The sequence below is a fragment of the Macrobrachium rosenbergii genome, chromosome 9 (genome assembly GCF_040412425.1).
Source record: "Macrobrachium rosenbergii isolate ZJJX-2024 chromosome 9, ASM4041242v1, whole genome shotgun sequence".
Taxonomy (NCBI): Eukaryota; Metazoa; Arthropoda; class Malacostraca; order Decapoda; family Palaemonidae; genus Macrobrachium; species Macrobrachium rosenbergii.
Window position 1 is genome coordinate 15,030,769 of NC_089749.1, and position 26,763 is coordinate 15,057,531.

General features: G+C 34.3%; 1 protein-coding gene across 4 annotated transcripts; it reads right to left on the bottom strand.

Moving 5' to 3' along the window:
• Positions 1 to 265: 265 nt before the first annotated feature.
• Positions 266 to 25,417, bottom strand: Cndp2 (Cytosolic non-specific dipeptidase 2). Of its 4 annotated transcripts, none has more exons than XR_010853965.1 (11): positions 25,222 to 25,376; positions 23,611 to 23,785; positions 22,337 to 22,456; positions 21,419 to 21,574; positions 20,760 to 20,939; positions 20,278 to 20,401; positions 18,569 to 18,693; positions 18,114 to 18,335; positions 15,145 to 15,630; positions 1,340 to 1,441; positions 266 to 779 (listed from the first exon to the last, which is right to left on the bottom strand). XR_010853965.1 is itself a non-coding variant. In XM_067108452.1 (11 exons), the coding sequence occupies exons 1-11, from the start codon at positions 25,254 to 25,256 to the stop codon at positions 735 to 737; spliced, it is 1,437 nt and encodes a 478-aa protein (XP_066964553.1). In that variant the 5' UTR covers positions 25,257 to 25,417; the 3' UTR covers positions 266 to 734. The 4 variants fall into 4 exon arrangements, 3 of the variants coding, with proteins under 3 accessions (XP_066964553.1, XP_066964554.1, XP_066964555.1); XM_067108452.1 differs by lacking the exon at positions 15,145 to 15,630 and adding an exon at positions 14,952 to 15,104 and having other exon boundaries at positions 25,222 to 25,417; XM_067108453.1 differs by having other exon boundaries at positions 15,145 to 15,294; positions 25,222 to 25,387.
• Positions 25,418 to 26,763: the final 1,346 nt, after the last annotated feature.

Here is a 26,763-nt window from a genome sequence, read left to right on the forward strand (position 1 = left end):
CAAAATAAAGCCACTTTAATGACATTCATAAAATAATTATCTATGATTCATCCCACAATGACTGATTGGAACAGCACCATGCTCAAAGTTCCAGGCAGAAACCAGTTTTGTGTTATGAGGTATCCTGATGTCTATTATAAACAAAAGGTTTTTTTTTGCTTGGACAGCCCTCCATGACCAGTTTCCTTGAACACCTGGAAACTTGAATCAAAAGTAATTGTTATGCATTTTCAAAAAATCACAGGTTAAAAATGAACCATAGGACTGAGCAAAAAAAAATTTATTCCCAATTATTGATCTTGACTTCAGTACAATTAAGACTATCCTGCACAACTAGACAAATTTAATCTTCAGCTATATAAATTTCCTTACGTCGGTGTAAAATTATGATTATAAAAATATGGATTTAAAAAACCAGGATATCTGAAATTACTAAACTACTCACTTCTACTAAAATGATTAAGCAGATCAAGTGAGTCCTGAGCTTAGGAGAGTTGAGCAAACCAGCTTTCGTGGAACATCGACATGCCACTGGTATTGCATTCTAGCTGAAGCATCTGCTATTTCTTGGCAGTACCTCTGGTCGAGTGCTCACCTCTACAACATAATTTTGGACAGTCTATATCACAATTAACTTGAAGGCTTTGGCATTGAAGAATTTCTGCAGCAAGATTTATCTTCAGCTACACATCAGTCATCACTGATCATTTGCTGGTTTAGGGAAGCAATGTATTTTACACATTTGCAACTTCATTCAGATAAGCAGCAAGCAGTTTTGTCTGAAAAGGAAAATAAAATGGATTAAAAACAATTCTTTGTGCCATTTCCATATTTTCTAATAAACTTGTAGAAAACTTTACTGAACCCTGTGGATAACCAGTGTCCTGTGGTTGATAATGTGACCCATGATTAAACCTTATCTAGGGCTTACAATACATGTATAGGACCTTTCAACTTCCTGGAACTAGTGGCACTCAATAGATTCTACAGTAGATTAAAAATGTCAATCATCAGGATAAAACTAGTAACAAGATTCAAATTGATAACTGATTAACAAAAAACTTGCATTAAACTCCAATAGTGATTACCTGTTAAATGATTGAACAATGAAAAATCAAAATTGAAAAAAGAATTTACTTACTAATGTCTACTAATTATTTCAAGTGATGATTGTGATGTGCACCAACTTACTTTGGGTATATTATTATTTCGAAATGTTTGTCTGAGCTAAGTTACTGATAAGCCTCTTTTTCATCTTCAAGAATTAGTTTAAATTCAGTAGCAAGACCAATGAAGGCTTATAGGCATCTTGCTCATGAGAAGCACAGTACATACTTACCCCTTCAATATAATTACGAACGTTGATTTTCTCGTTCTGGGAATGTGCACCATCATCACAGGCTCCCATAGGCAGTAGCATAACATTTTTACCAGTTACCTCCTACAATAAAAAGAATTTTAAAAGGATATTAGAAATATTTAAAAACGTTTCTAAACCTACCCTTGCTATTATTACAATTACAGTACTAAATAAAAAGCAAAGTATTTCAAAAAATAACACCTGCATATAAAAACTGAATATTTCATTCTGACTTCCTTTTACTACTGCCACAAATACCAAACAAAAGAGAAAAAATAGTATTCTTTCAGTCACAAACTACTTATGGATTTAAATTTCTTATTAAGGGACGTTGTTACTATCCATTTCAGGGGCAGAGAGTCATTGTTTTTCTCAAATATCTTTCAAATTAATTATTTGATCAAAATGGTGCTTTGACACAGTGTACAAGACACTCCTGCTAATTTCTGGTAATGTAGTGCATTGTCAAATGGTGTCAGTGAAGGCGTTTACTCTTGACTTTTAAAGGCAAAGTCGCACGAGTCAGCAGGACTAATCTACGCAATAGAATGTCAGCTATCCCCCATAGGCAGGAAAGGGGGGTGGAATGGGGAGGCCAGGAAAGTGGGATGAGGAGGGGAAGGGAGAGGGAGGGACAGGATGGGGATAATGGACGTCTGAATGCATAGTTTGGTGATGCTTGGCAACACCATGTAAATCAAGAGTAAACGCCGTAACTAAAACCATTTGAAAATGCACTATATTGGCAAAAATTAGCGGAAAGTGTCTTGTACACTGTGTCGAAGTACCATTTCAATCAAATAATAAGTTTGAAATATATTTGAGAAAAACAATGACTCGCGGTCCCTGAAATGGATAGTAGTATGCAAACGTCTTTTCAACTTGTTCTAACTGACTCAAATTCCTTTGATCAAGGAGGAAAAGTTCTGATGACAAGTAACTGTGACAGTAGGAGACTAATTAACCAAGAGGCAGAGAAAACCCAAGCTTATCACATTTCTCATTCAAACTGTACCACATAAACCATAAGGTTCAACATTTTTACTTAAAAATTTTATGTGATCTCGATAAAAACTATTGTCTTACTAGACTTATCCTCTTTGAGCCAATGTGGCAGCCTCTATACTGGCAATGATTTTTTCAGAGTACAAATAAATGATAAAGAGACAGTGAACCTGGCATGTGAGGGCACTGGAAAAAGACAAAGTAAGAGCAGACACGAAGTGGAAAGAGATGGTTAGACTACTGCTACAGCAGCAGATTGGTTAAAAGTGGAAAGAGATTGCTAGAGTAATGGAAGATGGAATTATCCCATTAAAACAAGAATAAAAATCAATGATACATTTATAAGCCTGTACTAAAGTATTCTGTTTCTGAGACATGGGTCTAACAAAATATGAAAAATAGAGGATTTTAAGCAGTTGCGACGACAAAATGCTACAATTTTAGGTTGGAGTGTGTTTGGAACTCGGAAGAGATTTGGTGCCCTGAAGCTCAAAACAGTTGAACTGGGCTGTGTGAAATGGCAGGATAAAGCAAAGGCAACCCAAAACTCATGGTGATTTGGAATAAAAAAAAAAGGCCTGGACCGTATGAGAATTCAGGCAGACAGCACAGAAAAGACAATTTAGTAGATTAAAATTATGTCTACCCCAATTATTTTTTTAGTGAAATACCCAACAATAATCAAGACAATATAATCACTAAGGGTTTTTAATTTTTCATGTGAACTACCTCACTACTGACTACCTATTGCTAGCCTCAACTACATCCAAGGTTTAAGCGGATTGCTGTTTTGACCCTGGACACTTTATCCTATGCATATGGGAATAATTAAGAACTTTAGTTATGTTTACTGAACTACATAGTCTACTGTAGTCTTACATTTAGGGAGTCTACTCTGGCAAACAAAAACTGTATAACAGTACTGTACTTGCAAATTCAGCTTTTAAAAACAAATAAAATGCAAGTTGAATGAAAACACAAATACTTATGTATGAGTAATGATAACTAGGAATTCTGAATATTCTAAATGTTAATTAACATAGCGAAAGAGAGAAAGAGAGAGAAACCTTTCATTAATAGACACTGGTAGTTAGAGAGAGAGGGCGAGAGAGATTAGAAGAAACCAAAAGAGAGAGAGAATAGCAAAACAACATTCGTGTTTTGGCTATTTCGAGATGACAAGGCCAAACTGGAAAGCACAAAGGAATTTGTAAACTAGCGTTAGAAAAGCAAAACCTGTGTTGTGATTACAAAAGCCAAACTCGGGTACGTGTTATGACTGTGTTGTGGTGATGAAGTCATTATGACTGCACTTAATCGAGCTGAAATCACAAGGAATTCGTACCAAACGCATGGAGGCCTTAATTAGATAAACAGCCGCCGGAATCCATAACTTCCGGCGACATGCCAGCACCTCCTTTGGAGGCGGCGTGATTTCCCAAAAATCTATCCAAAAAAGGGACATCTTTAGATTAGCCCGAACCAATGAGGCATCTACAAAGGCGGGACAGAAAACAAAATTCCGCCTACAGGGGGCTGGACATGGACTTCCACAAAGCCTTATCAAGTCTAGTTCTGAGAAGGTAGCAGAGAAGCAGAGAGAAGATAAGGGGTGAAGTTGTAAGCCTCGCCAATTGTAGGTTGATATAAGAAGAAAAAAGGCTCACAACTGACACTCACTGTAATCTTCCACTGCAATTCATTTTGTAAACCTACTGTAACTTTATTATTGTGTTAATGAAGTAAAGAAAACTACATTGCATCTTCTTCAAGCCTCCTGGGAATAAAACACTACTACATAAAGCCAGAACGATAAGCATCTATAAAGAAAAGTAATCTTCTTTACTTGGCAACAAATAGCAGACATAAACAGAAAGAAGGAATAATAAGGACACAACAAAAATGGTCACACCTGAAGCGGATCCAAACAGAAGACAAAAAGTGTAAGTGTTAAGGTGCATACCAGAATTTCAAGTGTCCCGCTATGTCAACGGCCGAAACAGAATGACAAAGCATAACAAGTGATGAAGTGAATCATAACAGCGGCGAAAAACAAAGCAAGCATCCAGTAAACCCACAACTTTTAAAAATGAGTGAACAACTGAACGTTTAAAACAACGAATGAACGACTGAACGTCTACAACAGCAGACCGTATCCTGAATGTGAACATCTACAAGCAAAAGCAGTTAACATCTACAAGCGAAAGCAGTTAACATCTACAAGCGAAAGCAGTGAACGTCTACAGCGGACCATACCTTTGAACGTAAAGTGTCTAGCGACCCGTATCTGGCATCTAAGGGTCTCTACAAAAAGTGAACGCAACAACGCATTTGTATTGGTGGTGAAAGTGATTAAAAAGGCAGCAGTTAAACAGAACAACAAGACATTAAGACTGCAGGATGGTGACAAAATATGTAAGTAGGAAAATTAATTCTCTCAAAAATTTCTCTCTCTCAGTAAGAGTATTTTTTTAAACAATCTCTCAAAATATATAAGACTTTTATGATTATCTCTCTCAAAAGGTATATAACATTTATAATTCTCTCTCAAAAATTTTTTTTATCTTGTAAATTTTTTTTTGAGGTTTGATAGATAGGAATTTTTAATAACATAACATGATTTTTATGGTGTATCGTTGAATACTGTTGTGTACTGGGTATAGATTTTCGTATGATTTTAGAATACCAGAGTAATGCAGAGTTCGTTTGACGCGTTGAGGAATGCAATTAGAAATAGCCCTTATCATTCACGACAAACAACAGATAGACAAAGTCGAATTCCAGCGCCAAGTTCACGAATATCATTAACTCAAGGAAGTACTAACACAAGTAGCAATAACAATAACATTAATCCTATTATCACATTTCAATTTAGAACAATGGCACAAGCAGCAACCATTACGCAAGCCACATGATTCTGTGGAAGAGTTGAAAGTTCAAATCCTGACAAATGAAAGAACCAAGATTAACGAAGTCTTGCTTTTGGTTAGTTCAGAAAGGGGTGATGCACACAGAACTTTGAATTCAGTTAGATTCAGCAACATAACCACATACGATGAATTTAAAAGAATCTGTTTATCAATCTGGGAACCAGTGAGTTAAAATGATGCCTTACACAAAATTAATAAATTCCTCAATCAACATTACAGCGGGGAATCAATAGCAAATCTTCACACCAATATCGAAGAAGCTACACAAGCAAAAAGACTCAAGAAAACAAACATCACCAAGGTAATAAGAATGCTTTTATGATGGAGAAAACTGATTTAGTCAGTTTGAGATATGTGTTAGATTACTTGCCACTTCTGAACAATGTATAATGCACTTGGAGAAAAGAAAAGAAGGCGTTCAAGAAAGTTAAGATTGACCTAAAAGTGATAAGCCTTATAACTAATAGCAATGAGAAAAAGAAATCAAAAGAAAGAGATACAGATTTTTCTAAGGAATTTTAGGGGTAACAAAACACTAAAAATGAAAGGAAAGACAGAAATACCAATGAGTCCTATGAAAGAAATAACATACAATGATAATTCCAGACAAGTAGGAATCTACAAACTTCCTTTCAAAGGAACTATGCACAAAAATACTGGAAGAAAGTGGAATCCAACCAGAAAGGAAGACAGAATCAACTGAGGAATGGATCATTCCATGGCCTAATAAATGAGATATCAATGGTCGATATCCAAATACAAATAATTCAAAACCAGAGAATCATGCAGCTAAGGAGCTAGACCAAAAATAACGTGAAAACTGCAGGTATACAAATCATTCCACTAATGAATGCAGAAGGCCTAAAATCTGTGCAGTTTGCAAAAAGATCGGGCATTTAACTAAGCACTGTTGGTTCAATAATAAGGAAGCCAATATAGAGACTGTAGAGATAAGTAACAGTCGCCCGAAAATAAATAAATTAGCTGACCAGTGACAATTACCCACTCTACAGAGAAAAGAAAGGGAATCACTTCAAGGAGATGACAGATAAAAAGGAGAAACAGTTCCAATGGGAAATGAAGGTTCATCCAAATATTCCTATTTGCATAGCAAAGAAGTAATATTTTCCATGAAAGAGGAAGGAATAAATAGAAGGGATCTGCCTATAGTAAAAACTCCAGTAAATGGAAAGACCTGTACAGTACTCATTGATTCAGTTAGTACTGTAAATATAATTGATAAAATAACTTTAACCAGATATTTAGGCATTACAGAAACTCAGATTCAGTGTCAAAGAAGAGTAATAGAAGGAGTATCAGGGAAACAGATTAAAAGTCTAGGAATGAACTTGTGAAACAGAGATTCTTGTCACATAAATTTATTGGAAAGTTTTCTAGTTTTAGAAGACAGAATTTCCCACACAAGTATTGTTCTATTTAAGTCAATGAGGAGATCTGGAATGATATTAGACTGTAGTGAAGGAAACATTAGCTGAAACAGGATAATCAGAAGAGCGTATGTTTTACGCTTGACGGGTAAAAAGTTTCACCCAAATCTGATCAATTTGTCTGAGACAGTTTCACAAGCTTATGACTGTTCTCTAAGAAAGACAGTTAAGTAACCAGAACAAACAAAATAAAATGGAAACATAGAAAAGAGGAATTTCACGATCCCAGAATACAGAATTATTGAGAAGTGCATATCTCAACAATTCACACACACATGATATATACTGTACTCCAATATCAATAATTACTCAAATATGAATAATGGTGATCACCAAATCACTGAATCTAACGAAAATCACGGCGCCTATACCTATAATTGCAACAATGTATTAATAAGTTGTGAAAGTGAAGGGAAAATATTAAATGAAGCATGCTCTTAGATATAATATATAAATCAGATATAAATAGTATAAGAGAAGCAACAGAAGAAACCACTGGAGATACAGAACTTTGCTATTTTTCAGACACAAAAGAAGAAATAGTATGTTGTGTTAGAGCAGTGATGATATTTTTGTACTCAATAGAGCAGTAACTTTGTATCCAATGTTTAACAAAATATATTTGGATCAAAAAGAGGATGTAAAGGATAAGGATGTTCCATTATTGAATGAAGAATTGCAAGATTTTGTCAGAATGGATAATTACTATCCACACGTAACAGTAATAGCTGCAAAGTTTATGTCCAAAACTATTCCAATAACAGACTATCACTAAACGCAGGCATTGTCTTCTGATAAGAATCCTATTAACAATCCTTTACTAACAGAAGGAGAAAATTTTTCTTTTCCTCTATAACTGGCCAAAACTCTCAAATAAATTCAGAAGTTAACAAAGATTTTCCAAAAATAGGCACAAGTTAATTCAGGTGTTAGAGAAATACAGAAATGTAATAGCTATACATTTCTGAAGGAGATAAACTAGAAGAACAAATCATTTTACAACATAGAATTTTGTTAGATGATGGAGCCAAGCCATTTTTTATTCCTAATTACAGTTACCAATAAACCCAGAGACCCATAGCTGACAATTTGATAGAAGAAATGAAAGAAGATGGAGAGTGATTCCTTCTAAAATCTCCATATAATTCCCCATTGTTGCTTGTTTAAAGAAAGATGGTAGTTGGAGACTTGTAATAGATTACAGGAAGTTCAATTCCAACACAGTTCCAGATAGAATGCTGATGATCCAGGATATGTTAGAATTAGAGGGGCCAAAATATTTCCCTTAGATTTGGGATACTGTTGGCTCAATTCACGGACTCACGGGGGTTTCCAAATCATTTTCATCCTTAGAGAAATTTCACTAATTACTGTATTTTTCACATAATTCTCATGAATAAATGCACTTTTGTGATAAAACTAAAATACTACAGTATAGAGGGTTTTTCTTGGTTTACTCTGAGGAGAGGGTTTTAATCATTTGAAACCATTCTCGCAAATGACCTTCTGCACCATCTGCTAGAGCACATTTAACAGTTTGAAGTAATGCCATTTGACCAACATCAGCCCCATTAACATTTGTCAGATTAATGCTACAAATTCTAGGAACATAGAAAAAATATTGGAGTATACTTGGATGATGTGATCATTTTTAGCAAAGACTTGAAAGTCACCTCAGAACATTAGAAATGGTCCTAGAGATTAAGAATTGCAGGACTAAAATAAAATTAAAGTAATGTCAATTTCTGATGAAATCCTTAGAATACCTGGGTCATGTAATTAGTGAAGATGGACTAGGCATGCAGGCAGGTCAAATAAAGGCACAATTGATTACCATCTCCCATTAATTTAAAAGCATTAAGAAGGTTCCTAGGTACATGGTGGTTATTATAGACCTTTTATAAAAGGGTTTTACCATTATAGCCAAACCTTTGACAGAATTAACCAAAAGGATAGAAATTATGAATGGAAGGATGAACAAGAAGCAGCCTTTCAAACACTAAAGACAAATGACCAGGAACCCTGTTTTAGTCTTCCCAGATTTTCCAAAGATTTTATTTAGCTAGATGCCTCTAGTACAGGAATAGGAGCTGTATTGTTAAAAAAAGGCAAAAACCAGAATAAGGGCAGTATACTATGCTAGCAGAGTTTTAAATCCAGCAGAAAGAAACTACAGTACCACAGAAAGAGATTGTTTAGCTTTATATTTAGACACATACTTTTTAGGTTATAAGGTTAACGTGCTTACTGATCACAAACCCATTTGTAACTTATTTAAAAAGAGAGCCTTTACCAACAGATGGTTCATTAGTGTATTAGAATTTGCCCCAGAATTCAGGTTTATTCCAAGGAGATTTAACACCTTGGCAGACGCATTATCCAGCTCTCAGGAAGAAACAGAAAAATGTATTACCACTAACACCTTTTGTTTTAGTTGTCAAGTAGTATATTTAGATCTAGAAAGAGTGAAAATACAACAAGAAAATGATGCAGAAATCAGACAGATAGAAGGACAGTTAATGACAGATGAATCTTTAAAACCTGATTTTAAATTGATAAATGGATTGTTGTACAAAAAGCCAGCAGAGAAGAATGGTTGTTCTTGTCTATACATCCCAAAAACACTAATCAGAGAAGTTTTAGAACTAACATACTCATGTAAGTTACCAGGACATCCCAGAATTTAAAAGAAAAGCAGAATCATAACCAGAAATTATTTTTGTCACAATGTAGTGAAGATGCCAAAAACTTTGTATAAACTGTATACAGTAGTTTGTAATCAACATAATTGTAACGTAAATCTTAAAGCTCCACTCTGAAAATATCCATTGGAATTGAATTCCATTTCAGTAATCGCAATGGACTTTAGGTCCATTTCCAACCACTATTAGGGAAAATAAACAACATTAGTCTTTTAGACTATCTAACTAGATATGTAGAAATTGTACCAGTAAGAAACAGAGATGCAGCTACAGTAGCAGAAGCTCTTAAATCTAGAATTATCACAAGACATTCATGTCCACAAGTTCCTCTTTCAGACAATGCTGCTGAGTTTACTAGTGATCTTTTAAAGAAAATTTGTGAATTTTATGAAATAAATAAGGCCAAAACAGCTTATAAACCAAGTTCTAATGGAGCAGTAGAACGAACTAATCGTAAAATAAAGGATATCCTGAAAACTTTAGTGAGCCCAAGGTCAGAAGATGGAACTTAGCAATAGAAGACGACAGTTCATTGAATAATACTGTAAATAAGACAACAGAGAATCCCCATTATTTGCTATATGGTTATCAAGAAAAGAATGCCCAACACATTATCAGACGATGCAACACCACCTAGACGTACTTATAACTATGATGACTACGTTGCATGGAAGACCAGACGATTTATGAGACAATCACAAGGGAAAATTAGAAGAGTTCATACACTCATGCCAAATTATAATATAATTAAACAATAAAAGGTCCTCAAATTCTATGTACAAAATCATGTTTTAGAAGGGCCAAATGTAAAGGTATCTCCCAAGTTCACTGAGAGTTGTAGAAGTGTTAAAATTAAAACAAAATTACAGTAAATCAATAAAAGTACAAAAAAAAATAGTTCACTTCACACAGATCCAGAAAGTTGTAGATAACCTAAGACATGAAAATGGTAGATAATGTTGTATAATCTGCCAGAGTTAAACATATGTATAAATGTATATAATATATATGGTAAAATTCACTAATGGGAAACCATATGTAAGAGAAAATTGATAAAGTCTATTCTTACAGTGTTATTATTGAATTAATTTCTTCATAAATAAGAAAGGATCATTGTTGAAAGACATGGAAACAAGTCAAAAATGATTAAAGACTTAGGCATAATAAAATAGACATATCATCAGTGTTAAAATGAGGGAAAAGTTCAAAAGTATTGGGACACTGGAATAACATGTTACTTCCTTTATTAGAAAACTTAAATGCAGAAATAGAAGTGACTACAAACAAGATCAAAGAGATCCTTCCTACCCTTCAATGACCAGCTAGAAAAGAGGGCCTCAACATGAGGAACAGTTGTAGTCTATCAAAATACAGAACAAAACAGAAAACTAGAATGTTTCATAACAAGGTAAATGAAGATGTAAATGAATAAGTTAGTATATAGTTCAAAATATATAATCTGGTACATTGTAAAAGACAGAGTTAAATGGTGGTACATATATAAATTTTCATTTTTTAATATATAAAGGGTAAAATTAAAATCATGCAAATCAAAGTTTAATAATTGAATTTTTATAAGTAAAAATAAAAGCAACCCTCTCTGAATTATAAAGGAAAAAATATATGTCATATTCATGATAATGTGATCATGTGAATAGTATACAGTATTTCAAAAATGTTTTAAATATCAACTTTTTATGGGCTGGAAAATCATGAGTATATCAATATGACACATTTTATCCTATATATAGAACTATCTGAATGCATAAAGCATGAAGGGAATATGGTTTGCCTTCACATACCACGCACTGTCTTTATATGGTTTCACATGCTGCAATTTGGCTTCCTTCATTTTTATAGCATCTCATAAATCCTTCTAATCTTTTCCTCAACATTACTTCCAACTCAATCAAAATTGAACTGATCTAGTTCTTTACAAAAGTGAGCGCACTACAGATTCAATGCACATCATTGATTGTTTGTGAAATTTGTTGAATAGTCACTGTTGGACTCATTTCTTTTTCATAAATACAAAGTTTCTGAGAAACAACATCTTGTTGTTTGACCATTAGTTGAAAAATACATGATTTATAGAAAATATCAAAAAAATGATTAAAGAAACTTAATTTTCATGAAAGCTGCATCATCACCTAAATGAATTTTGTTTAATATATTTACATAGTCAGTGTTAAGAATGAGAAAAGTTAAAAATGCATTCAAAATTAAATTTTATATATATATATATATATATATATATATATATATATATATATATATATATATATATATATACTGTATATATATATAATATATAATATATATATATATAATTTTAATGTAGAAAGCATGCATTACATATTGACAAAGGAAATCTGCAGAGAGGCGTATCAGTGATTAAAACTACAAAACAAATCAAGTGTTACTTTGAACGTGTCGTGTTTAATTTGTTTGTATATAAACCCTGAAATCAGCAAAATGATTAATTAATTTGTTTCTAAGTGACTGTTACAAAATCGCATAAAAATCGTCATTGGACCACCAATAATTTATTGAACATTATACCTAACAGATCCGGTTGCCACCGAAATCGCAATGTAGAATATCATCACACCAGAAATGGAACCCCGCCCATAACTGGGGACTGCCTGTATATATATATATATAGATATGACAGTGATAAATAAAATAGTATATATATATTATATATAATCAAAACACAGAACAAATAAAAAAACCTCAACAATTATGGTTTCCACCGTGTAAACAAGGTAAAATGAAAGCATGTGAGCCACCAGTCTCCAATTTATCTTTGAGCCACCAGTGGCTTAATAAAACAAAATAAGATCACCCATGAACCACATGTGTCTCATATACAGTTCTTAAATAACTGACCAGCTTCTCCTAATCGCAGCAATGAGCTGAAGGAGAAGGCTAGAAAGCATGGCGCGCCAGGAGGAAAGTGTCAATTCTGTATGGCAGTTAGGAAACACGTTTGCTCTAGAAACTGCAGGAACACAAACACATAAATGCCATTTTGCTTGCTTATAAAGGTATCTTGGGCCCAACACTAATTACTCCTAAAGAACTTGAAGATATAATAAAATTTTGTATCATGAAAAAGCAATTACAACCACAGATAGATGATGTATTTATGTATTACAATTTAATAAGTGTCAAAGTGCTTTATGATAAAATTATTTTGATTGTACCATTCAATACTAGGATCACATTTTTTATTGTACCTTTCAATACTAGGATCACAAACACATTAATCACACTGTATCTTTCCCATGTTGGTAAATAACCAACCAATCATTCAAAAAGGAACAATCAAGCATTTTGCATTAGAAGAACACGCTTTGTTGTTGTCATTCTTTACAGACCAACAATTTCAAGAGTGTATTCTGTTAAGAGAACAAGAATATATATGTAAATTTTGATAAATTGTACAAGAGCACTAATGCATATCATGTATTCAAGAAATTGTGTTAAACCAAAACCAAGAGAAACATGTATGTACAACAAATCATGAAAAAGGATTTGAAGCCTTTATAATTGATCAGGAAATTTTTGTATTTTCCATAGATACAGTTGTAGCTAAAGTTAAATATCGAAGCATTACTACAGAGGGAAAGTTTAAAAATATTTATCTTTTACAACATCATGTCAGTTAGTAATAGCAAACCAATTGTCTTATGAACCTCAGCTTTTCACAACATATAACTTCAACAAACATGTGCCATATAAGAATTACTCAAGCAAAATTGATGAATTTAAGTGATCTCAGTTAAGAATTAAAGAAACTTGACAAATTTGAACTATGTTGATGAATATTTCTACTGTATAAAGAAACTGTCTCCCCAGTTTTATCATTATTCAATCTAATGCTAATATTGGTACTTATTATTTTGTTCATAATTGTAGTAGGAATCTTCTGATCAGAAAAATAAATGAGATTTTGACAAATTAAAAGGAAAAAAAAAAACAATAATGATAATTGATGTTAACATCATATATATTAACATTTGTTTGGATATACAAATGAGGTACTGTACTTGTAGTTGAAATGTTGAGGTTTTATTGTGTATGATATAATTTAGTGTGATGTTTAATACACATATATCTTTTACTCAGTTGGGAAACAATTTTGTTGGTGTCATTCTATTACCAATTTTGATTTAATGTTGTATCCATGTTATCATGATTTTTTAAACATTGAAGACAATGTTGGCACGTGACTGAGTGATGTAATGATAACTAGGAATTCTGAATATTCTAAATGTTAATTAACACAGCAAAAGAGAGAAAGAGAGAGAAACCTTCCATTAACAGACATTGGTAGTTAGAGAAAGAGGGAGAGAGAGAGATTAGAAGAAATGAACACAGAGAGAGAGAGAGAGAGAGAGAGAGAGAGAGAGAGAGAGAGAGAGAGAGAATAGCAAAACAACATTTGTGTTTTGGCTATATCAAGATGACAAGGCCAAACTGGAAAGCACAAAGGGATTTGTAAACTAGCGCTAGAAAAGCAAAACCTGTGTTGTGATTACAAAAGCCAAACTCGGGTACGTGTTATGACTGTTGTGGTGACAAAGTCATTATGACCACACTTAATCGAGCTGAAATCACAAGGAATTCGTAACAAAATGCACAGAGGCCTTAATTGGACAAACAGCCGTCGAAATCCATAACTTCTGGTGACGTGCAAGCACCTCCTTTGGAGGCAGTGCGATTTCCCGAAAATCCACCCAAAAAAGGGACATCTTTAGATTAGCCCGAACCAATTAGGCATCTACAAAGGCAGGACAGAAAACAAGATTCTGCCTACAAGGGGGCTGGACATGGACTTCCAGAAATCCTTATCAAGTCCAGTTCTGAGAGGGTAGCAGAGAAGCAGAGAGAAGATAAGGGGTGAGGTTGTAAGCCTCACCAATTGTGGGTTGATGTAAGAAGAAAGGCTCACACTTGACAATTACTGTAATTTTGCACAGCAATTCATTTTGTAAACCTACTGTAACTTTACTATTGTGTTAATGAAGTAAAGAAAACTACACTGTGTCTTCTTCAAGCCTCCTGGGAATAAAACACACTACTACATAACAAAGCCAGAACGATAAGCATCTAAAAAGAAAAGTAATCTTCTCTACTTGGCAATGAATAGCAGACATAAACACAAAGAAAGAATACCGTAATAAGGACACGACATATGGGTAATAACAAAACTTGAATACCAACATGTGTTGGTATTTAAAATTCTCATCTAATCTCATCTAAAATTCTCAAATAATCGGAATAAATTTTTTCAGAAATATTTCATCAGTTATACATTTAAAGAAATTTTCTTTTGAAAACACATACAGTTCTCTAGCATAAAACCAACACAAAAAAAAACAGTAAAACAGTAAGGCTCCAAAATTCAAGGGATGAACATATACTGTACAACAAAACCAGATGTTTAAAAAGAGAAAATCACCTAACATCATCAGGTGACAAGGCAGGAACTCCTTACCTGGAATGTAACGGTAATAGGAATAGAGCCCCCTTCTCTGGTAAGGTCAGGCTCAATTCCATAAACCATCTTACTAGCCTGTCTCCCTGCTCTGAAATTACCATGGTTGGGGTCTGCCTGCCAAGCTGGAGCACTGCCTTCCAGTTCTACCACCTGCAACACAACCCATATGTAGAAAAACTGGACAAGTTACCTGCAGCACTAGTGTGACTGGGATGGATCCCCCCTCGCGCGTCATGTCAGGTTCAACACCATACACTAGTTTGGTAGCTTTTCGCCCAGCTTCATAGTTGGCATGAGCTGTATCTGACATCCAACATCGCCCACCATGGTAGAAGGAAGCCTGAGGACCATAGTAGGGCACCAGTTACACTGCTCACATCAATCCTTTCTCCTTTCCTTTGACATATACAGTACATACCAAACTTACCTCTTTGTATCCAGAATCTAGACTTCTGTACCTTCTTCTATTGCAAAAAAAAAAAAAAAAAAAAAAAAAAAAAGCAATTTCCTTCAACAGTCATCACACCTGCATTGTAAGAGTGATTGGGATAGAACAGCCATCACGAGTCATATCTGGATCCATGCCATATGTAAGACGCACGGCTCTCTTCCCAGCCTCAACGTGCGGATGATAGGGATCTGATACCCAATGAATACCACTATGATGTAAGGATGCCTGAAATCATAGTGCTCACAACTATTCTTGTTTAATCTCATGACCAAAAAAACCATAAATTGTTCTTTACGACATATTATTGACACTTCATATAATACTGTACTGCAATTTAAAAATATTCAAGGCCAATATATTATTGGAATGACATAAACAATCAAGACATTCCCAAAGCTAACATTTTTCCATGGTCAAAATTTGAACATTTGCACTCATCAGTCATTCAACTCCTTGCAACCAAAATGCAAATTTCACCAATCACATGAAGCCTTCACAATACGAGGGGTCTATCGCAATTTTTATAAAAATCCATAATCAAACAATTTTCAAACTGTGATATCTCAGTCAATATTTAAGATATTTTCGTGATCTTTGTTGCAATATGAAGCAAAATTTATCTACTTTATGGCACTATGCATTTTGTTGTGGAAAAAATAAAACAAAATATATTACGAGTTAATGGAAAGTTACTTTTTTCCAATAGCGACATTGTTTGCAACATTTTTTCTAAGTTATTTTTCAAGATGAAGACTATTGTTAATATTAAAAAATTTTGTGATTCTGAAAGAAGAAAAGTCCTTCACGATGATACCTTTGAAAATTAAATTGAACAAATTTTGAAGTCACAAACAACGATTGTTGTTTTTGTTTTTTGTTTTTTATGTTTTTTTTGTATTTTTTTTTCTTATATTTCTTGAACCAATAAAGATTTCTCAAAACTTTTTCTTCCGAGTTGTTGGGCAATGTTTTAGCTTTCCAAAAATAGGGTTGTGAGCATTGTATCTGAAAATAATTGTGCTGTGAATATTTATTTTTGTTAATGCATATGTGGTAATGGAGAGTGTGTAAGTTTCTGTATTGCAGCATGTTAATTTCAATGTATAATGTTTTTTTGTGTGTATCCTGTAACACCTGACATTCTGCTTTGTGGCTAAGCAGCATATGCCTTTACATCCTCACGGACACCAACAGGCCGCTGATGTTTAGGCTCCATTATGGTAATAGGTCTTAATTTTATATAATACTTGCAAAAAAAGACACATACTATGAGGTAACAAGATGATAACTTCCAACGCACACAGTGAGAAAGATGAAGACTCACGTAAACATTCTCTGATTGGCTGACGCATACTCTCATTCTGCGTGCTGATTGGCTGACCCGCCCAGCTGGCTGAGATAGACCCTTCATATCGTTCATTTCGCGCTCGACAAAAGTCATCATACAAAGGCACATTATTGGCAGCTCACAAGGCAACACATGCATATTACGAGATGCAATTTTCGACCATGTTAGCATTCAAATTTTCATTTTCTGCTTACACAGGCTTAAACTTGAATAAATTCTAGAGCTTTTGGCAGGTTTGCAAAAAATGACCCTCCGGACCAACAGACCCTTCGTATTGTGAAAGCTTCACAATTTTAATTTTCCTACCACTACATACTTGTTGGCAAGAGCAATTCCATTTTTAGGAAAATCAGCATAGCTACTGGAAGATTCTTTAAATGTAAGTGTCAATGCTGTGATGAAATATACATGATAAATCACAATAACATTTTATGGTTCACAGCTTTAAATGTTGAAAGGTCAATCAGTATATACAGTACATACCAATAAGCTAACCATCAGTGCCAAGTACCACCAATGAGCACCAACACCTGTCTAGAAATGCGGACTCTTTTCTTGACTTTGATCTATATAAACAAAATGGAGCTTGAGGTGGTGGTCAAGTATCTACATCTAGCAGGTTTCTCAACATTGTTTTACTTAATTTTTAAATTTTCCTTTTTTTTTTAATTCATATCTAATTTCAATATTTTTCATATTCAAGCACTAGTATCTTCCTTTTCATTTTTTCAAATCCAAAAAGGTTCTAGAGGTAAAAAAAAAAAAAAAAAAACAATCTTTAGGAACAATCTTTAGGAACAGTGCCAATATAAAGAAAAAATGTCAAAAATCAAAAGCAAACAGATTTATTGCTTATATTTTATGTTACCTATTCTTCATACCTCCTGCATTTTGTTTATTCCCTCCTTATAGTTTCCAGATCTTATTTGGCACTACTGCTACAATCTGGCTTGTTAATGAATTTTTCTTCACCTAATCATGACTAGTGTTAATGAATATTGTGGAGGTCAAGTAAATGTTTCAAAAACAATCAATCCCTTGAGAGTTTAACACATTTCTACTTTCAATGCTTCATTCAACTATAAAATACAAATGCTTTGCTTGGCTATGAATTTTGTCTCTATTCACTAAGCCTGAGTAAACAGTTTTTGAGTTATTCACTACAAGTAATAAATCTAATCTGGATTCCACTGAATTATGGTTGGTTAACATATAAAAAATACTTTTATATACATTCTCTATCACATCTAAACAGAACAACCGTCTGATAACAAAAAAAAAAAAAAAATGGCACTTCTCATCAGAAACCTTTACATACATAAAAACGGTGCTGAACTTTCAAATGAAGAAAAAATCTTACCTTCATCTTGTTTGGACTGTCGCGTTTCACCCACTGCTTATTCAGATAATCGATGACTTTCTTGCTAACGGTTTCTGGGGTTTGGTTAGGAACAATCCTAATGGAGAATTTGCCGATGACTTTGCGTGGAATGACAGTCTTAGCTCCTGGTTCACTGAAAGCTCCCTCTATCCCATGCAATGAAAGGGATGGATTCCTCCATCTTGCCATTAAAGTCTTTGTCTGCAAAACAAAAAAATAAAAGTTTCAATGAAGTCAGTATGACAAACATTTGGTATATCCAAAAAAGCAAAACGTTTTGAAAATTAAAGAATCTAATTGTGAATATACCTTAGATTAGAAGGAAGAAAAGTGTTTAATAGTTAGCCTTAGGTGTACAACTTTTCTTTGCATAAGAAACAATTGCAGGATGTTGAAATATTACTTAAAATAATAATAATAAAACTCTTATCTACCTTATCCTCGTGGTGAATAAGTCTCTGATGACCAAGGTCTTTCCTGTAATCTTCTACATCAAAATCAATGTCTTTGTACAGGGCTTCCTCTTCTGATGTTACTGGCACCACCTCATCCATAATCCCTGACGTGCAAAATACACAATAAACTAACTATCAAGACTTCATGAAAGAAACGTTCATATGACAAAAACTTATCCTTCTGATCTTTACCTGCATTTTTACAAGAAAATTAAAAAAATAAATAAGCATATCATGATGAAAAAAAAAAAGCCATAAAGCAGTACCACACCCCTTCTACAGTATTCCTCTACTCATGGTAAGTACAGTACTACCAAAAGGAAATGGTGTGAAAAATATGGCCTGCGTCAAAAATCCTAGCATAATTTTTTTATTGTATTAAAGTTGTTTGTTGTTTTATCATTTCTGTTCCAAAAGTACCTGTAATTTCCAAAAAACATACAGATTTTGAAACAGTACATGAAAGTAACTTAAAAATTACACTGGATGATTAGGAAAAAAGTACTGTAGTTGCCTGTCCTGCTCATAATAGAAATTAAGAGATCAGTACTTGTAGAGAGGGAGAGTGGGTCACTGATTATGTGACTCATAGCAACCAGGCTGGAGCAAACTCCAACTTCTTATTGTGAATGAAGTAGCTTTCTTAGGATGGTTATGGTCCAATGTCAAAAGATTCTGCTAAGATCATGCAAATGTCCAGGCTCTGCAACTGCATGCAAAAATTCTACCCATAACCTTCAACAGCTACCAAATGCAGTCAAGGGAAGATGTTTACAACTAAGAAAAGGATCTCTTTCCTATTAAGCAAGAAGTTTACACACTTTAGGAAGGTTGGGGTGAAGGAAATTTGCTATTATGCATATTTCGTATTATTTGACCACGTCATGTGATCATATGATCGCTCTGAACTACAAGCAAAAAAACAAATCTTCAGGAGAATGTCTGAAGACAACCAGCTCTTAAAGAAAGTCTTTCTAGAACTGTAAACATCCATGTATCTTTGGAGGGGGAAGATCTGTTTGAAACCAAGAGCATTGTAAATAACTCGCATTCATATGACAATCTAATTATGACCAACCACTTTGGAAAGTCTCTCTTAAGAAACCATCTTTGGAAGGGTGATGAATATTCACTATTTCCACTTAGGATTCATAGACATGCTACAATATCTTCGTAGTTGGCTACTTTTATCATGTAAAAGTACACATTACTGATATAATTCATGCTAAGGTGTGGAAACTGGTGATCCTCACTTCATTCTATGATGTTCTTTCCTTCACCGCCAAGATTTGGAACTCTTTTTTGCTTTTGTTTTCCCTAATTCTTGAACCCATTCTTCCTTCAATAGGCAGGAATAACACTCTGCCATGGTTTCACCCCATATTTCTTCTTTTTTTTCCTTGTTTCCCTATGACTGGGATAGAAAAGACCATCCAGACCCATCCCACTGGCTAGTGCACTTACAAAAAACATGGTCTTTCACCCATCAAGTCTAAACCGATAAGCTTAGAAGTATTCCAAGTCTAAAGCACAACTCTACTGCAACAGCCTACACACTGTATTATAAAATCCTATTTCATTCAAAACTTTTTGGTACCCTAAGAACAAAATACCACAACTGCAGTGCACAATGGTGGTATTTTCCCTCTAAAAATGCTTTGGTGTTGCTACTCCCATGAATGACTAACCTGGTATAAGGATGTTTCCTTTGTTATCCAAGAGGGTGTTCATCAAATAGATAAGATCTGCCATGGCTTCATGGACAGTGCCACCAAAAACTCCAGAGTGAAGATCCTTATGACAACATTCAACCTGTCATTTGAAAAGTCATTGATAAGGCTTCATCATAAGAGGTAAATTAAAGTATACCGTATTAAGAAAATATTGGCTGAGAATGACACTGAATTAATTTACTTTCCATCTTATTACATAATACATCTTTTCAAATACAAACTAAAAATATAAGTAATGCTTTGCACATCACAAAAGAAAAAATAACCAACTGTAGAATTAAATTTGTAACATTACAGTGACTGTATACAGTAGCAAAAAAAAAAAAAAATAAAATTTGAAGTTCCACATGTTTCATTCTAGTAATGATGCTACTGCACAGGAACCCTGAACAAAAGGTAATACACACAATAACAAAATTAACAGACTCGGCACTTACTTCAATGCAGTAATAGCATATACCACGAAGGCCATATGTAATGCATGGCTTATTTTTCCCCAGCCAATAGTTGTCAGATATGCAAACATAATCTGTTCCAGCCAAGAATTTGTCTTTCTGGGCTCTCAAAAGTTCCTCTAAGCCTTCTGATCCAGATTCCTCCATTCCTTCAAAGACAAACTGAAACAGCAAAAACATTATTTACTTACGGATAAGGTAATTCCACTGCTTCTGAGTGTTATCACACAGCATATATATTTGTAATTAAAAAAACTCATAGTAGCCTGAGTCTTGAAATGGAGAAACAAATCCACAGTTATGTATGGATTCGTACCCATGCATAACTGTGGATTTGTTTCTCCAAACCCATTAATCATAATTACCAATTATCTACGTAAACTGGTTGTTCCAAAGTCAGGGTTACCTTTTAAAATGAGACATGACACCATTCAAATGAGTGTTTTGCTTCAATGAACTTATCACAAATTTGTGGGTGTGCATAAGGTAGACATTTTCAAAAACCTTAACATTTTCTGTAAATCTTGTATGCTCAGTCCAACAGGACAAAGTACTGTATCAGGAAATAATGTCAATCTAATAGCAAAATGATGTTGAAAAGAAAAAGTATTCGGAAATGTCAAAAGAAATACTTTTCTAACCTTGATATTGACTGGAACAGTCTCACCAGTTTTGTGGAATGCTTCAATAGCATGAATCCAACCAATGACAGGTCCTTTATCATCTGTTGAACCACGTCCATACAACTTTCCATCCTTCTCAGTGAGGATGAAGGGTTCTGTATCCCATCCATCTTCCTGCAATAAAATGCATTTGTGTTATCCAAAATTGATGTATATAGACCTAACATCACCACTGTAGACTTTGATTTTACATAAAACATCTCTAACATGATTTGTTTCTTTGTTACATCTGTACACAGTGCAAACACCTAAATACATTATTTACTAAACCTTAATGTGAAAACTTACCCCATACCTTAGGTCCCCTAGAAAATTCTTACAGCAGCCTACTATGTAATGCAGTTCCTTAGAATACTATTTTCAAAATACGGTACTGTAACTTGCAAAAATCAGTTACTGTATGTAATGACACTACTCTTCCAGACTTCGTCTTTATATTTTGAAGCCGGAGGGGAACCAAGCTACTGTCTAGCCTTTCTAGTGCTGCACCTCTTCCTTGATTGTTACCTCAGATACTATCCAACTTGGCAAAAATTCCCCTCTCACATCCTAACTTCCAGTAACATTAGAGAGAGAATGAAATTTGCATGACATTGAGTAAAATGATTGTCAAAGGGAAAAATAAGAGGCATTTAATAAGGAAAATAACCAGAGAGAGAGAGAGAGAGAGAGAGAGAGAGAGAAAGAGAGAGAGAGAGAAAGAGAGAGAGAGAGAGAGAGAGAGAGAGAGAGAGAGAGAGAGAGAGAGAGAGAGAGAGAGAGAGAGAGAGAGAGAGAGAGAGAGAGAGAATTCTACTGTGGCTTTTAAAAAAAAGTACTCTAGTAATTAATTTCTGTAAGTATGAAATCACAAACAAAACACATAGCTGTTCACACCTTCAAGGCTGGCTGCACATCTAGATGCCCATACACACACAAAGTCTTTTTCTTGGGGTCTGTTCCTAGCTGTCCCAGCAAAACTGGAGGGAGTGGTATCTTACGGCCATCTGGGAGTGTCTGGAGGAATAAGACATTTTTACAATAAAACATTTTCCTACAAACCCATTAATTATAATTAGCCTTAACTGTGCAGGAGGCAACCAGGGGTACCAATCTGAAATGTTGCCGAGAGAGAAAACACTGCATGAGCTCAGACCAATTCATTAGGTCCATTACGGCATAACTCTTCATTTTTCTGTGCTGTCCTCCATCTGGACAAAGGGGAAGGGAGAGGGTCACATAAAATTGTGATATGTGGGTTTGTAAAATGTGTTTTATTACAAACCCATTACTGTAATCATTAATAGCATAAACTGCAACTTAGGCAAACAAAACCCTGATAAGAGCAAGGGTTAATAGTCACATTAAACTGCCATTACAACTTGTAACAGAACCCCGAACTTGAATTACTTAGACATCAAAATGAAGAACTCTACTGAATGCAATCAACTTACTGAAATTCCCTTACTGGCACTGACATTCACTTAACTTACTGAAAGTAACTGGGAAAAGTATACTTACTACAAGAGCACAGGAAACAGAAATAGCAGTAAGCTACTCACAATAATAACGAGACAACAACTGGTTACTGGCAGAAGGCTAACCCAAATAAGATAACTTTCAGAATACTTTTATTCTTATTATTTCATTATATACAGTACTGAAAGGGTGAGATGAATGTGCCATGCTAAATGGATATCTTTGAATGGCAAAGCAAAACCTAAGTGATACTGGGTTGTATAAAACATCCTACTAACATCAAAGCACACAAAAAAACAGGCAGTCTTGTATCATGGACCTGATGGCTGGGTACAGGCAGCAGGATTTTTCTCAACAATGGCTCAAACAGGTGCACATGGGTGCATCTTGCACAGTTTAATGCTCTGTATGATCAATGGGTTTGCAATATCGCAGTATTATTGGTGATAAATAACAACAATGCACGTATAATACTATACAAAAAATACGTGTACTGTATTATGCAGAAAATAAAAATAATGAAAAAGTATTCACACAAAACTTTCCCAAAATTTCTGTTACAATGAAATAATGTATAGATATTTTAAATTCTTTCATCACAACTATTTAAACAAAAAATGGTATGCCATATCATGATTACAAGATATAAAATTGTAATCTATTTCCAGATAAAGCTCAAAATGGTATAGTACCTGTTGACCAATGTCATGTAATTCACACTTAGCACCAAGAGCTTCTAACTTTGTCTTGGCCCACTCCATCTGCTTCTTGATTTCGGGGCGATTCTCCGGCCATGCTGAAACAGATTTTATAGCTACGGCTTCCCGAAGCACGTCAATGAAGCGACTCTTGTTGCTGTCAATGTACCTGAAATATTGTTGACAATTAAAAAGTGAACTCCCATCTGAAACTCAGTATTATGAGAGTTACAGGTGAATAAAACACTTAAAACTTGTTACCATTCTGATTTCAAAGGCACATATACCCTCATTTTTAAATGTAAGAAACAAGCACTCAAATCTGTACAGCCAAATACCTGGCTTGTCTGCTTTCACTAAAAAAGGATAAAATAGGTTATACAACACAACAGTATAAAGGAATGGCTGCATCTGATGCGCTTCTGACTAATAAACTAACTTAACCTAACCTAGTGATTTGATACAAACCCCTAACATTGGTATAAATGAGCCACCTGAACTTACATCCTACTCATTTTCCCACATTCTGCTCACAGTAACATTCAGCAAATGGGGGAAACACTCTGAGCTGGTTTCATACTGCCATTAAAGGTGTGTCATCACAGAAACAAGTTTTCCCCATGTGCATGAAATCATTTTGTTTCATCCCATATGGACCCACCACGATACAAGTTTAACAAACTACTGCACAAATTGAAAATATTTTGGCCTAAACTCTGGTGAAATTTATAAAACTATTTTATATTTTTGTACTCCTTTTTGTTTTCTTTGAACTACAGTGCAAGTAAAGGCATTTGGGTACTTCATGTAGACTAATGTGTGTGCGTCAACTTTTTGACAAGTTCTGCCAACCTACGAGCCAGAATTCCACAAACACGTACTTAGTGATTTGCAAGGTCATGAAAGAGCTTTCATTGTATCAACATGCATGGCATAGCTTAGGATACCCAAAGAAATACCATGCTAAAACTTTACTTTGATCTGTATGTCACTGTAACAATCATTTTCATAACAAAAATACTCTGTTGTAAACACTGTAGTTTTATGTTACGGTAAACTTAAAGTCATGCTGTTAACCTCTCTCAGAGCTTACACTGCAAAATGGCTACTGGCATTAAACTCTGAAGGGAAGAGTTGCCTACTAAAAGTACCTACAGTTTGTAATCCAATGCTTAGGGCTCAGCTCACGCTTCAAAAAAGGAGGAAGTAATTTAACCTAACCTCAACGTGTCCAGTAATTTAGCTTTACGTAATCTGGTGGCGTTAAAACTGACAAATTGAGCCACCGGTAGCACAGCCACTAGGCTAAATTTCCGGTCTAACTCAACTCCTAATCTAGTGTAGTCCCTAACCTCTTCTTATTTCAAATAGAGTATCTACGTAATTATGAAACGTAATTATGAACAAAGAAATGTCCAACGAAATGTTCAAAAGTCTGTTCATTTTCCATCTGACCGCCTCAAGGGGTCTCTTTGTCAGACTACCGTAAATTCCCAGCCGAACTTGGAAAGGTTAACCTCGCCTTGTCTAAATTATCCTGCATTTATCAATTATGTCCTAAAACTACGAAATGTCTTTATGTCAAACAAGATATTTTATAATTACTTGAAGATCTTCGTGAGATGTTCCGGTACTGCCATTCTTCGAACGATTCTTCAACTGTCCAACCACAAGACCAGACTCCAGAGTAGCAACAGAGGACAAAAATTCCACCTAGGGCCGGCGAACACTTGTTTACCTGTCACCGCCCCTTCCCTTGGGTTCCACCCACGGGGGGAGGGGTAAAACAAGTTTCGTACGAATGAAGATAGATTTATCGTACGTTGGATATGTTCTTAATGCTTTAATTCCGGGTATGTTCCCAGGTTTAAGTTGTTTAAGAGCGTAAAATATACTGTCATGCGTTACTGTAAGTGTTATTATAGCCTGGACGTCCTCACAAGTATTATCTTATTCACTTATTTATTTTGAAAAAGAATGACAGCTCGAAAGGACTTGCACGATGTACAATAACTCCAGCAGAAATCAAAGGTATGCATACAGCATGAAATGTCAAGTTCTCGTGACAAAGATTACGTAAAAAATTAATGGTTTTCTGTGTGGTTAGTAATGCGAATAAATTACTCGTTAGGTTGAAAGCGAAATTAGATTAATAAGAAGGACGGACAAATTACTAGCGATCTTCTAAGATATTTCTTGAGTAGCAATTTTCGTCGTTATAATATAATACAGATAATCATTCTCGATCGCATGTAATATATCTTCTATTTCATTGTTGTTTTAAAGGAAAAATAGTGAGAAAAATTATTGTCGGTCTGCTGATAACTGCAAGAAAACAACAACGCTGACTAAAACGTAGCTTCAAAAAAGAGCATTGAACGAAATATATAAAAAAAGTTATCCGGTACTCTGCGTACAGTACATAGAATCATCACTGCCACTCTATTATACAAGAAAAGAAGAAAAATTATTCTTGCCAGTTTTTTCACATTTGAATCTGGAATTAACTAGGAATATCAGGCCGATTTGCAAATACATAAACACACACAAACACACACACACATACGTATATAAACACAAATATATATATATATAATATATATATATATATATATATATATATATATATATATATATATATATACATATACATAACACACACACATATATATATATATATATATATATATATATATATATATATATATATATATATATATATATATATAATACATTCAACATAATTTATTTCTTCTAAGCATTTCGTAATAACTTTATTACACCATCAGGGAATCTGTTAAATAATGAATAAAATTACTCCAAAAATTGCTCTAAAAATCAATAAAATTCATAAAATACAGCACAGTTAGAAAACCAGATAAAAAAAACAGAAAAAACCAAAAACCACATAAAAGCAAGACCAAAGACCGCTAACCAACCTTATACAAAGAAGGTAGAAGACAGAATGCATAAATAAAAAGTTAACTCAGGTAGAGCTGTGTGGAGGAGGTCTGGGTATTTAACTGTGCTGTATTTTATGAATTGGATTGATTTTTAGAGCAATTTTTAGAGTAATTTTATTCATTATTCAACAGATTCCCTGATGATGTAATGACGTTATTACGAAACGTTGAAAATAAAGAATTA